Raw genomic sequence first — 13308 nt, forward strand, 5'->3', positions numbered from 1 at the left:
TCCCTTCTATATTATTTCGACAACACGGGTACCTCATAAAGGATAACATATGCAATGGTTAATGGTGCCATTTTGTGACAATTTACTTAGTAAAGTGTGTCAGCCTTTATTCTTACAGAGTGAATATTTCCCTTTACGTATGTACCATGTTTATTTGTGGATGGAAACTTAAGAGTGGCTGCTATCAGTGTGGGCATTTTAGTATGTCTGAAGCTCTGCCTTGCAATCCTTTTGGGTTTATTTCCAGAGACAGAATTGCTGGATTATGGTTATTCTCTTGCCATATTTTGAAGACCACACACACACACACACACACACACACACTAACATTTCTTCTTCATATTGAGCCTACATCTGGTGTACTGAATGTGGCGATAGCCTAGGTCTCTGTTTCGAATAAGTGGCTTCAAATTTGCTGATATAGGGTATTTGTGTTGATGTGTGGGGTCAAAAGGGGAACTTAAAGGCCTAAACACTCTAGGTACATATAAACTTCCAACCTAACTCTCTGATTGCAGTTGCCATAACCTGGACCCTCCCCATCCCAAGTCCAATGTGTGCTTGTAGCGGCCCTATGTAAATGTGTCATGGAATCTAATTAATCAAAAACAAATTCACTTAAAAAAGGAAACTAATTAGCAGAGCAGTGGTGGTGCACGCCTTTAATCTCAGCACTCAGAAGGCAGAAGTAGGCGGATCTTTGTGATTTGGAGGGCAGCCTGGCGTACAGAAGGAGTTGGTTCAGAACAGCCAGAGATCGTACATATAGAAATGCTGTATCGAAAGACGAGGAAAAAGGAAACCAATGGGGTTTATTCAACATATTCTCTCTCTCTCTCTCTCTTTTTTTTAGCTATCATTTTGTTTTTATAATAGCATTTTAAGGTAAATTCAGTCAGTTTGTATCGGTACCCTCGTTACTGTGGTTAAAGTCTGAAGACGCTGAGGGGAAAACTCTGAAAGATATAAATGTCCTTTTTTATTTCTAGAGACATACTTTGTAGTGGAAGGAAATAAGTCACTAATCAGCAGATTTTGAAAATCTTTCTACTCTCAGGGTCGAAATATGCAGAACGAAGATTGTGATTACAAACCACATAGTCTATAACGTGTGGAAGCGCGATCTCGATGCTGTGTACATCTGAAAGCAGAGCAAATGGATAACAGTACTTTAACTTTGGGTAATATGACATCACCATAGTAGCAATAAACTGCGCACATGCGCTGTTTCAAAAAGCTCCCTGGCCACCCTCCCTAGCCCTCCTGTAGCAGCCGAGCCGTGCCAGTTCCCCAGAGCACGCGTCTCGAGATCGCTCCGCCCTGCGGAAGCCAAAACACCAATCATAGCCTGCTCACTGATTGTCGTCATTAGAGTGCGCCCACCCTTCAAAGGCCTGGGGCGGGCTTTCGGTCTCGCGCATGCGCTCCTGCGGCTTCTGCACACGCTGATTTCGCGTCTTCCGTCTGGGACCTAAGGCTTAAGGTGTCTCGGCTCAGGGGGCGGCGTGGGTCCTGGTCTCCGCCACCATGGGCAAACCGCTTGATTCTCTGGGTCAGGGAACCCGACCCGACCCGGTGCGAAGCTTCAATCGCTGGAAGAAAAAACACAGCCACAGGCAGAACCAAAAGAAAGAGAGGAGGAAGCAGCTGAAGAAGCCGGAATGGCAGGTCGAGCGCGAGGGGATCAGCCGCCTCATGCAGAACTACGAGAAGGTGAGGCGGGCTCAGGGGAGCGCGGGTGGGCGCAGCGGCCGTGGATCTCGGGGGATGCTGTGAGGGAAAGGGGCGGACCCGGCCAGGGAGCTCTCACAGGTCGTCTGTTGGGTGTCGCGACCCAGGTCTGGCTCCTCTGCTTGCCACAGTTGAGGGAAAAGTGATAGAAACGCAGCGATACTCCGGGTAGGGACACTTAGTGCAGCAGTGGTTACAGAATAGGGTGGTAGTGGTGACAGTTGTGTAAAGAACATGGCCGGTGGAGTGAGAGCCGAGGATGTCGTTCAGTGGAGTGCTGTCCAACATTGAGGTAGCCATCCGTTCGGTCTCCAGTTCCACCTAAACGGAGCACGTTCTGAAACTAGGGAGGTGGAGGCAGGGGGATCAGAATTTCGGTCTTCCACAGCTTTATAGCAAGTTCGAGGTCAGCCCGGGATTCATGAAACTCTGTCTCAGAAATAAAATAAATAAGATAATAAAATATGGAATGATGTAAAAGACTGCTGTTGTTCTTGGAAAATGTTTAAAATAGTAGAAAAAGTATCTACCTTTAAAAGTACTCTCCATGTGTTTTACATATATCTTTTGCCCCTGTCTTAGGTATGGATCTTAATGTTCCATTTTATGGATGAGACCAGTAGAGTCTGGAGAGCTCTAGAACTTGTCCTAATTTCTCACATCTAGTGGTATGGGGTTGGAACTTAGACCCGTGTCTATTTCCAAACTTTTGCTTTTAAGTTGGGCACGTGGCTGCATCCCTTAGCATAATCCTCTAATCGTGTCTTATTTCCTTACTCCATGTTTTTCAATAAGAGTCAGTGTAGAGAATCTGGACTGTGCTGGTTTGTTACTTGGTACCCCCACCTTGTAGCGAACGTTCCTCCGTGAGCAGTCCCGTAGTTAACGCTTTGACAGGCTGACATTGTTTTCTGCCCCAGGCTTCTGCTCCTGCTCCTTAGGAATGTTACTTCCTTTCCTTCCCCATAAAACCCGTATTTTTCAGCATTCATCTACCTCACTTACCCTCTCCGTGAATGCCATCTTTCTATTGTAGGGTCTTAACACAAGTGGAACCATATTGGACATTACTTGTTATCTATTCTTAAACATCAACACTGAGATAATCTTTTTAGAGTTGTTAGGTAGCATTTAAGAGTCATTTTGGGTTTTGAGTTCAGATGATTTGAGATTTTGTTCACCAACTGTGTGACTTTGGTTATGTTTCTTCTGCTAGCTCCTCTCTTGTCTTTAAAAGGTTTAGCAATAGCACCTACCCTGTAAGCTGTCAGGAATTAGTAAGATACTGTGTGGGAAGCATTATTCACGACGTCGGTCACAGAGAAATAATCAGGTAAAGGAGAAGTCATTTAAAACAAATTGCTGTGGGGCCAGGGTGTATCTGTGATGTGGCAGCAGAGGCGCACACCTTTAATCCCAGCACTCTGGAGACAGAGCCAGGCTGATCTCTGAGTTCGAGGCCAGCCTCGTCTACAGAGCGATTGATTACCAGGACAGCCAGGACTATGCATAGAAATTCTGTATCTCAAAAAGCCAAAACTAACCAACCAAACATAAAAAACAAATTGTCTTTGGATTTCATTTTGGACTGTCATGAGAATTGCTTCGGGAATCTAGCCTTAGCCTTTGTTTGATTTACTCCTGTGGGTCTGTGATTCCTTATTTTGCTCTACCCAGAACTTTTCTGAGTTCACATCCTTATTTCTGCCTATGCTGAGTGTCTGCACATACAGAATACCATTAAGGCTAACAGTCATTATCTTCTCTACCCTACTTCAGCCTTCCTTAACTAGTTTTCTGTTGTCATTATAACACATTGCCATAGACCACTGGTTTAAAAGCATATAGTTTCACACCCCTTAAGTCCAGATTGTAATAAAAATCAGGGTGTCAGCAAGGCCACCATGCTACCTTTGCTAGGCTCTGAGGGTGAATCTCTTTTTCCTCTTCCAGCTTGAGGCTGCTGATCCTTGGCTTGTGACTACCTAGGTTATGGGACCATGTGAGTGGGAGCATTTGTATATTGGAAGTGTGGTGTGTGTGTGTGTGTGTGTGTGTGTGTGTGTCTGTCTGTCTGTCTGTAAAACGGTGAGTATATGGAACATGTGAGGCAGGTGGGTAGGTGGGTACCTAAGGGCAGGATATATGTGGAAGTGTGGGTATGTGTGTGGGAGGGTTTGTTTGTGGGAAGGATATGTGTGTAAAGGTATGGATTAGAGGTCTGTGTGGGTGGGTAAAGTGTGGGAGAATGGAGCAAGTGCATGGGAAGGGAGGCCTTGGCTTGGTAGGAGAACTATGTATGTGTGTATGTGTGTGTGTGTGTGTGTGAGAGAGAGAGAGAGAGAGAGAGAGAGAGAGAGAGAGAGAGAGAGAGAGAGAGATTGCGTGTTATGGGAAAAGATGCATTTGTGTGGGTGGTAGAATATATGTGTGTGGAGGAGTAGGGTGTGAGTGAAGCTTGTGGAATATATGTGTGTGTGGGATTGGAGTGTTGGAAGATGTCTGGGGAGTTAGGGTGTGCAGTGAAGGTATAGGGGAGAGGTTGGCATCCTGAGGAGGGAGGTGGCGTGTGTGTGCCCATGTGATGCAGAAGTAATTGAGGCTTATTGAGGCTATGGAGCTAATTGTTCAGCAACTGTTTTCACTGTTATGATCTGCCGTGCTATATAGAAATGCTGCATTCTACGAATTTTTTTTAAATCAAAATTTGACCTGGTGGTTGGAGGCAGATTGGTTTCTCTCTTGATTGAAGTAAATGGAGCATTCTGTAGCATTTTTATCCTTTTCTTCATGGATTAACTTTTTTGAGAGACAGGTGTTATCAGGCTGGGGAGCAGTCAGGAGGGAGCGAGGTGGAAAGGTTAAGAGGGTGATTAAACCATGATCCATGCTGTTCTGCCCTGTTCACCAACCAGTGTGGAAATCCTGAAAAGTATTTGCCCATTGTTTCTGATGGACACAGAGTTTAGAGGGAATTTGAGCCCTGAGGCGTCTGAGTGGTGGGAATACTCCTCACTGTTTTAGGAGTGGTTACTTCCTTTATACAATCTCAGGTCCTCTCCTGTTGTAGGTTTCAAGAATTCCTTTGAATATAATCTTCTAGAGTAAGGGTTGACAAAGTGTTACATGACTTTGTGGGGCATGCAACCTGCCACAACTATGTAGATAGTGTACAATGACTGGCTGTAGCTGTTTTTCACCAAAAATGTTGTCAAAGTCAGGTGGCAAATTGAATTTGACTAGTAGGCATTAGCTAAATTGAAACTTCCTATTTTTCCTTATGATAGCATGTGCATATCTGTGTACTGGAATGATTGACAGTGATATGTTAAAACAGTTCCAATTTTCCCAGTTGAATCTCTAGGCGGCTAGCAGACTTTAGAAAGATGCTTTATGGTTTATACTTTGAAAGCACTGCTTGCCTGCGCTATGTCTGGTGGAGCTTGCTGAGCGTGCTGGCTGCCTCTTTCTTTCTGTATTAGTTACTTTTCTCTTTGCTATGTCCAAAATTACCTGATAAGAAGCAGCTTAAAGAAGGAAGGGTTCATTTCGACTGTAGTGAGGAGATACAGTCTGCCATGGCAGGGAAGACCTGGTGGCGGGAACATGAGGCCACTGGTCGGTCATCTTGTGTCTAGAGTCAGGAAGCAGAGGAAATTGAATATTGGTATTCATTTAATTTTTTCCTTCTTATTCAGTCTAGAATTCCAACCCATGAAATGGTGTTGCCCACATTTAGGTCTTTTCATCCCAGTTAGCCCAAACTAGAAATTCTGGACAGTTATGTCAAGAAGTTTGTCTGCTGTGTGATTTAGATCTCATCTAGTTGATAACGTCAAGTCTCACAAGACCATCTCTTGCAGCTTGACTCTGAACATAGCCATTTAAAGGTGTGGCCTTATGCTCGTTTTCCGCCCTTGGCTCAAAACCATCTCATAATGCAAAATGCGTCTGTTCCATCTCTAAAAGTCCTCATAATTTTGAACACTCCCAACATTGTTTAAAATGTCCTAAGTCTCCTCTGAGGCTAGGCAAGCTTTTAAGTGTGAGCTCCTATAACATAAAAACAAGTTTCATAGTTCTAGTATGTAATAGCTCATAGAGAACATTCTCATTCCGAAAGGAAGGAATGGGATTGTAGCAAGGATGATTTGGCGACAGCAGTACTGAAACCTAGCAGGGCAAACAAACAAATCCTGCACTAGCGCAGGAATCATCTGGGCTCCAAAGGGCTGGGTAGTGCCACCTCTGTAGCTTTCTCACCTGCAGCACACGTGCCCTCTCTCCTGGGTGGCTCCGTTCTGTGACTGAGCTTTCTTTCATCAGTGATGTCCCTTGGGCTGGCGTCTTGGGTTCATCACACAGTCACACAATGGCTTCTCACGGCCTCCTCGCAGAGACTCTGACCCTGCCACACGTTCACCTGACCTTGGTGACTTTTAGAAGCTTAGCACAAACCTCCATGATCCCCTAGTCTTGCATCTTTCATGCCTGTGCCTGCAAAACTAGCACCATGTGGATGGCATTGCCAGACTGTAGGCTCTGCTGTCAGCCTGAGATAGAGCCTGGGTCAGCTTCTTTGTGTCGGCCCCAGAAACACGTCCTGGGTGTTAGGGAACTTCTTCAGTGGCCTTCTCAGTTTAGGCCTGTTCCTTACAAAGGAATTTCCCTTAGATGGAGACTTCAGTAGGAAGTCCTGTTTTTGAGGTACCTTATCAAGATTCCCCTAATGGTGCCAATCTGACAGTTTACTCAGCAGTCATATTTCCTGAAACTTCAAACTTCCTTCTCTCCTTGTCAAATGGTACATTTTCCCTCTCTGTCTGCTTCATCTGTTGCATGTGTTCACTGCAGACCAGGAAGAGCAGTAGCTGTAGCCACGACACTGACAGGCTGACTTGTCCTGGCTTGAGAGTCCCTTGCAAAGCAAATCCATCCATTACTTTAGAATTTGTATTCTCTGCTGTTTCCAGGACACAGGAGAATGCAGTCAGTCTTGGGCAGAGTGTGACATGAGTGGTTTCTAGGACGGTTCTGGACGGTCCTGTCGTCCCTCTGACCCCCACGGACTGGGCCTCCCCGTCTGCATTTGTCGGTATTCTGGTCTGTTGAACTGCATCCCAATATCTCACTCAGGTGCGCCTGCACAGCCCGGACTTCTCTCGCTTCGTCTCGTACTCTTCTACCTTCCTCTCCCAGACAAGGCTTGTCACTGCAGCAGCCCCAGTTCTAGGAACCATTTTCCTGTTAGTTACAAAGTACCCGACAGGAAGCACCTTCAGGAGGGAAGGGTGCATTTTGACTTTTAGTTTGAGGGGATTCAGTCTGTCTTGGCAGGACTGTGAGATGTCTGGTCATGTTTTGTCCACAGTCAGGAGACGGGTGAATGCTGGTGCTCCCTACGTCTAGGTTGGGCCTTCCCATCTCTGTTAACCCCATCTAGAAACTGCACCACAGACATATCTAAAAGCTTGTTTCCTAGTGATTCTATTCTTTCAAGTTGACAATGGGTGTTGAACATGACCCCTTCCACCTTTGGATATTCTGCACCCTGTGAAAGCAGCGCATTAGTTAATGGGGCTGCGAGTATGAGGAAGGAGAAGCACATTGTGTGCCCTGCGTAGAGGAGTCTCTGCCAGTTGTTTCCTCCGTTGGGATTCATGTTAACTGAATAAGTAGCTTTTATTTAGAAGGATGAGCAAGGCAGCACAATGTAGGGTAAAGGGGGGGAGGGCATTATGAAACTAATGAATCACCCAACATTTCTTGTCTTATCTGACATTATTTCTTTTTCACAATCTTTTTTCCAGATAAATGTAAATGAAATTACAAGATTTTCAGATTTCCCTTTGTCCAAAAAAACATTGAAAGGTAGGTATATATGGTCATTTTAGGATAGATTGTTAGATTTATTCATGTCTTTTCAGTTTTGTAATAATTGCACATGTACGTTCATATGTATACCTGTATGTATGTACCTGTGTGTAGAGGCTAGATGACAGACGGCCTTGGGTATTATCTTCAGGAAATGGTTCTTTCTTTTAAGGTAGGGTGTCTTATTGACCTGGAGCTCACTCATTAGACAAGATTGGCTGGCCACCAAGACTCAGGAGTCTTCCTGTTTTCACCTCCCAGTCTAGGTTAAAAAGCACATACCACCATGTGTGGCATTATTCGTAGGTCCTGGGATAGAACTCAGGTCCTCATGCTTGTGAGGTTAGCACTTTACTGATTGAGACATCTCTCCAGCCCTGTGCCTTTGTTTGTTTTCTGAGACAGGGTTTCTCTGTAGCTTTGGGTGCCTGTCCTGGAACTTGCTCTATAGACTAGGCTGGCCTCAGATTCACAGAGATCCGGCTGTCTCTGCCTCCTGAGTGCTGGGATTAAAGGGGTGTGCCACCACTGCCTGGCTCAACCCTGTCCCCTTTCTTTATCCCTAGGTTTGCTTTCTTGACATAGTTTTATTTTGTAGTTCAGGAAAGCCTTGACTCCTTTTATAGTCCAGGCTATCCTCAACCTAAGCACAATCAGGCATGTACCATCAAACCCATCTCTCAAATACTGAATTCTAACCATTTTTATTTCTTATTTTTTTCTGGAGTGATTGAAGATTAGTTAAAAAGGATCAGGAATCTCTGGAAAATTAGAATGAAACTTGATTCTGTTAAATAGGAAAGTAACAAAAATATCTTACCCTTTGCATTAGTAGTTTTAGGGTAGCCATAACCTACCTGCTCTGAAGGCAGCTCTGAAGGCAGACCTCGCCTTTCACTTTGGTCCTGGGAATTGAACTCAGGTCACCAGGCTTACACAGCAAGCACTTTACCTGATGAGCCAGCCATCTCACTGACCCATTTTCTGCAGCCTTGAAAGCTTGGAGCCATAAGCTTTTAGTTGGCTGGATCTAGGTCTCAGTGACGGTAGGTTTGGAAGTCTAGCCTGTGAGCCTCCAGCCCTTCAAAATTAAGTGAGCTGTTCTTTTCCTGATTTCCATCAGGGTAGTGCAGAAGAACTTCCAGCCATTTGTGATGGGGACGTATAGTCTGGCCTGTAGCATCATCCTTTAGGATTTTCTTAAGTATCCTTCTCCTCTCTACACTGCCAGGTTTACAAGAAGCCCAGTACCGCTTGGTAACAGAGATACAGAAGCAGACCATAGGGTTGGCTTTACAAGGTAAAGATGTGCTTGGAGCTGCCAAAACTGGATCTGGCAAGACTTTGGCTTTTCTCGTTCCAGTAAGTACATTTATTTTGGATCAGAGCCTCTATTATATAATTTTGTAACATTCTGTACCTACAAGGAAACAAATAGTTAAGTAAACAGTTGTTACACATAGGAGCCACATCTCTCTCATTCTCTTCCTGCTCTCACTCTGAGCGCCCACCTCAGAGCCTTGCCCATGGAAGCACTCAGTAACTTAGCGCAGTGATGACTCAGTCTGCTTTTATAAACAACCACATTCTGAAGGAGGCGGATCTCCCGCTGTGGCAGTTTAGAGTGGTCCTGCTCTGTCTTTGTGCTTTGCTTGTTTCAATTGATACAGTTTCCAGGAGACCTGGTGGGGAAAGCTGATGCCTGCCACTGGTATTTATACTTGCCTCTTGTTTGGAATAAGGCTGAAATATATTCATGTTGTGAGATTTCTTTCCCCAGGGAGATGTAAGCAAATATCTATATGTCCTGCCTTGCAGACACCACCAAAAAAACACAGTATGGTCCCACTAAAGTCCAACTTTGGGAACCAGGAAGTTTTTTGGACTTGCTTATAGAACATGAATGAGGGGTTACTTCAAGAGGATGGATGACTCCAAAGCAACTGCACCATTGGAAAATGTCACCCCATCACCCCAGCTTAGGTTAGGACATGCCCATAGCTGCTCTGACAGCTTCCCGTCAGTTGGCTCACTTCCTCTGTATACACTAGCATCTCTAGCTAATAAATGAGTGTGTGGGGGGAGGGGTTACAGGAGGGGTGAGCAGAATCTCACCTTCCCATTCTCTGCTCTTGGTGGTAGTTACAGCTCTTCTGACTGAGATGGCAGCTGTTGAACTCGGGAGATTGTGTTCTACAGTAGCTCACTTCAATGGGATATGAGGGTTTGTTGAGAATTTTCTAGAACATTGGTAGCTGTCCTTCATAGTAGTAGGGTAGTAGAACTGCTTAGGAATTCACTTACATCTCAGTTGCTTAGCTGGTTTCCTAATTCGGTTCCTTTCCTGATAGAAAGTCATGGTTTGTTTGAAATGCCTTAAAACTAGTTTTCTCTTATCCTAGTTGATTATGATTTTTATAGCACTGTCTTCCTACACATAGAAATTCAGTCACTATAAAAACTATACAGATTACGATGTGTTTTCTGTTTAGAAAATAATTTTTTGTACCAGTTTCAGTGGTCTGTGGACTACATATACCCTCTCCAGTAGCTGGTCTTCTTGTTTGGTTCTGACATCAGATAAGTTGCCTTAGGGCTTCTCCTTCTCTTTTCCTTCTTGAGTTGGATGCTTCTTTAAATGGAAAGAAAACATGTTTTCTTGATTGGGTAAAACTTGTGAGAGGAATGCATTTTGTTTGATAGTGTCTTTGATTTAGAGGAAAAGGTTGAGATTTGAGTCTCAGTGCAGACTTTTCTAAGAGATTACTGAATACAAATTTTCTCTTGTCTTTAAGGTGTTGGAAGCGTTATACCGCCTACAGTGGACTTCAGCAGATGGCTTGGGGGTTCTGATAATATCACCTACTCGAGAACTGGCCTATCAGACATTTGAGGTTCTACGCAAAGTAGGAAAGAACCATGACTTTTCAGCTGGTCTCATCATTGGTGGAAAGGTTTGTCTTTACCTGTCCCTTCCTGCACTAGCACCATGCAGATGACAGGGAAAAGGAGATGGAGGCTCACTCATCTAAAAGAATTGGCCTTCTAGGTTAGGTCTCAAGATGATCACTGTCACCCAGCGCCTAGATCCAGAAAGTCTGTTCTTGTCAGCATCTGAGTTGATGAGGTTCTCAGACAGATGTACAGGTTAACTAGAGAAACCTATTTGTTTATGTGCTTTGAGAAAGAGACCATAACAATAATGTGGACATAGTACCTTTTAATAGGATGTAGGCAGAATAGTTAAAAACCTTCTGTGTCATTACCACATGAAAGGAAGATAGATTGCTTTGAGGAATATTTATTTAGATCATGGTAAAGCCTGGTCAACTTTGGTTAACTTTTCAGTACATCTGAGATGGTTATATCTGCTATGGTCACCTCTGAACCATGAGAAGTAGTTCTTGAATTTGTATGCAAATGTACACAAACCAGGAAATGTAGCATCACAAACCTTACTTCTGTTCCTGTTACTTGTTTGTCTTTAACATTTAGTAGCATCTGATGGTTCTTGTCTCAAGGTAAACTGTAAATTGTAAACTGTGGTGCTTGCTTAGCTTCCCATCTGTAGGTTGTGGGAGGCTGTATGGGAGAGCCTGTTCAGTGCCTCTGGTCCTGACTTAAAGAATGCGATTAGTTCCAGTTTTTAAGACAGTTTTACTGACTTAACAGGAAATCAGGTCTTGGCGCAGTCATTTGTTAGTTTTTCTTAGCCTCAGAGTCCTGGATATAATGAAGGAGTCTAGAAGAGCTCTGAGCTTCTTAGGTCTTCCTCGAGGACTTTGATTTAATTTGGAAGTGTTGGTGTGCTGCAGAACTTGAAGGGAGAAGTGGTATTTATTTCTAAGAATCTAGACTGCTCTGATGGAATTCCACATCCAAGTGGCTTTTATAGTTGTGGACAGGCTGCTGTGAGGCATCTGTGTGTAACCAAGGAAACAACTCTTTGCAGGATCTAAAGCATGAAGCCGAGAGGATCAACAACATAAACATACTTGTTTGCACACCAGGCCGACTTCTTCAGCACATGGATGAAACAATATGCTTCCACGCCACCAATCTCCAGATGTTAGGTGGGTCTGATGGTTTCTCATAAAAAACAAAGCATCATTCCCCCCACAAAAACTCCCAACCCCCCAAACCCAACCCCCCTAAAATGCCAGCTCTTTACCAAGAAAGCCCTCCTGAGGTTTAAGAGTGGATCTGTCTTATTAATAACATGATGAAAACAATCTTGTACTTTTATTTTGATGTTTGTGCTCTTAAGCCAAGAGAGTATAAGGTTGATCTTTTTCCTTTATTAATGAAAGAGAGAAGTGAATGGACTCCGTGGATTTAACTCGGCACTCACACCTGGGTGGGTGTGTATGGAGTCCGGAGGTTGATGTCAGGTGTCTTCCTCTGCTGCTTTCCACTTTACTTACTGAGGCAGAGTTCCCCAGATGGGAAGTGCAGCTGACCAGCGTGCTCGGGAATCCCATATCTCTCAAGTGCTGGGACTTGGCTTTTCATGTGGCTGGGTAGCTGAACTCTAGTCTTTATGTTATGTTTGCATGGCAGAGCTTGTCCACTCAGCCATCTTCCCAGCCCAGCCCCCTCTTTTTTCTTTTCTTTTCTTTTCTTTTCTTTTCTTTTCTTTTCTTTTCTTTTCTTTTCTTTTCTTTTCTTTTCTTTTCTTTTCTTTTCTTTTCCTTTCCTTTCCTTTTCTTTTTTTCCTTTTAAGTAATACCTAATTTTGGTAGCTTAAAAAGTCAAGTTATTTGTTTTAATGAACTTTTTTCTTTTTTATAGAGATGCTACTTATTGGTATTTTATAGCTTTTCATTTTGAGTGCTTCTGTACTTACAGAAAAGCTGCAGTGGTAGGGTTTCTGTATTGCCCTTTATCCAGTTGACCCTAGTTTTAAATTTGTACATAACTATGATTGATACCCTTGCCAATAGTGAGATTAACAATGTACTATGTAAATTTAACACTAGTTTTCTTTGCTTAGATTTTATCAGTTTTCCACTATATTATTATTTTGTTTTGAGTTGGGATTCTGGGATTCGAACCCTGAACCTTGTACTTGCTAGGCGATTGCACTACCACTGAACCAAGGATAAGCTTAACCAAGGATAAGCTTTAGGATTCCAGGCAGTGGTACTAAGTTGCATTTAGCATAATGTATTCTTTAACTATTGTAGAGCATCTTGCATCTCTGTTTTTCAGTTCTTGATGAAGCAGATCGGATCTTGGACATGGGCTTTGCCGACACCATGAATGCTATTATTGAAAACCTTCCCAAGAAACGCCAGACTCTACTTTTCTCAGCCACACAGACCAAATCTGTAAAGGACCTTGCACGCTTGAGTTTGAAAGACCCTGAGTACGTTTGGGTTCATGAAAAAGCAAAATACAGGTAGGAACTCTTTCCTCCGTGAACTCATATAGGCAGCTACTTTATGGTAGGCTTTCTAGGTTACATTGCTTATAGAGTGTAATTTATAATAAGGTTTAAAGGATCAAGGTTTTTTAATATTTATTTTAATTAATTTAAAAAAATGATCTTTTCTCATTTTATATACTTTTCCCAGTTCCCGTTCCCTCCCCTCTTCCCTCTTCCCCTACCTTCTCCCACCACACTCCCCCCCCCCCTCCATTCCTCAGAGAGGGTAGGACTTCCCATGGGGAGTCAACAAAGTCTGACACATCACTTTGAGG

The 13308-nt window shown here is 43.6% G+C and overlaps 1 protein-coding gene across 2 annotated transcripts in view; it reads left to right on the plus strand.

Moving 5' to 3' along the window:
• Positions 1-1435: 1435 nt before the first annotated feature.
• The window catches only part of Ddx10 (DEAD-box helicase 10), a 164205-nt gene continuing 152332 nt past the window's right edge, over positions 1436-13308 (plus strand). For both annotated transcript variants that reach the window (XM_050119479.1, XM_050119480.1), the window contains exons 1-6: positions 1436-1713; positions 7542-7602; positions 8837-8967; positions 10401-10559; positions 11558-11678; positions 12817-13006. In XM_050119479.1, the coding sequence (XP_049975436.1) occupies positions 1528-1713; positions 7542-7602; positions 8837-8967; positions 10401-10559; positions 11558-11678; positions 12817-13006 (848 nt within the window). In that variant the 5' untranslated portion in view covers positions 1436-1527. The remainder of the gene's footprint in view (positions 1714-7541; positions 7603-8836; positions 8968-10400; positions 10560-11557; positions 11679-12816; positions 13007-13308) is intronic.

Source organism: Alexandromys fortis, unplaced genomic scaffold, assembly GCF_014885135.2.
Source record: "Alexandromys fortis isolate MF-2015 unplaced genomic scaffold, M_Fortis_MF-2015_v1.1 scaffold_167, whole genome shotgun sequence".
Lineage (NCBI taxonomy): Eukaryota > Metazoa > Chordata > Mammalia > Rodentia > Cricetidae > Alexandromys > Alexandromys fortis.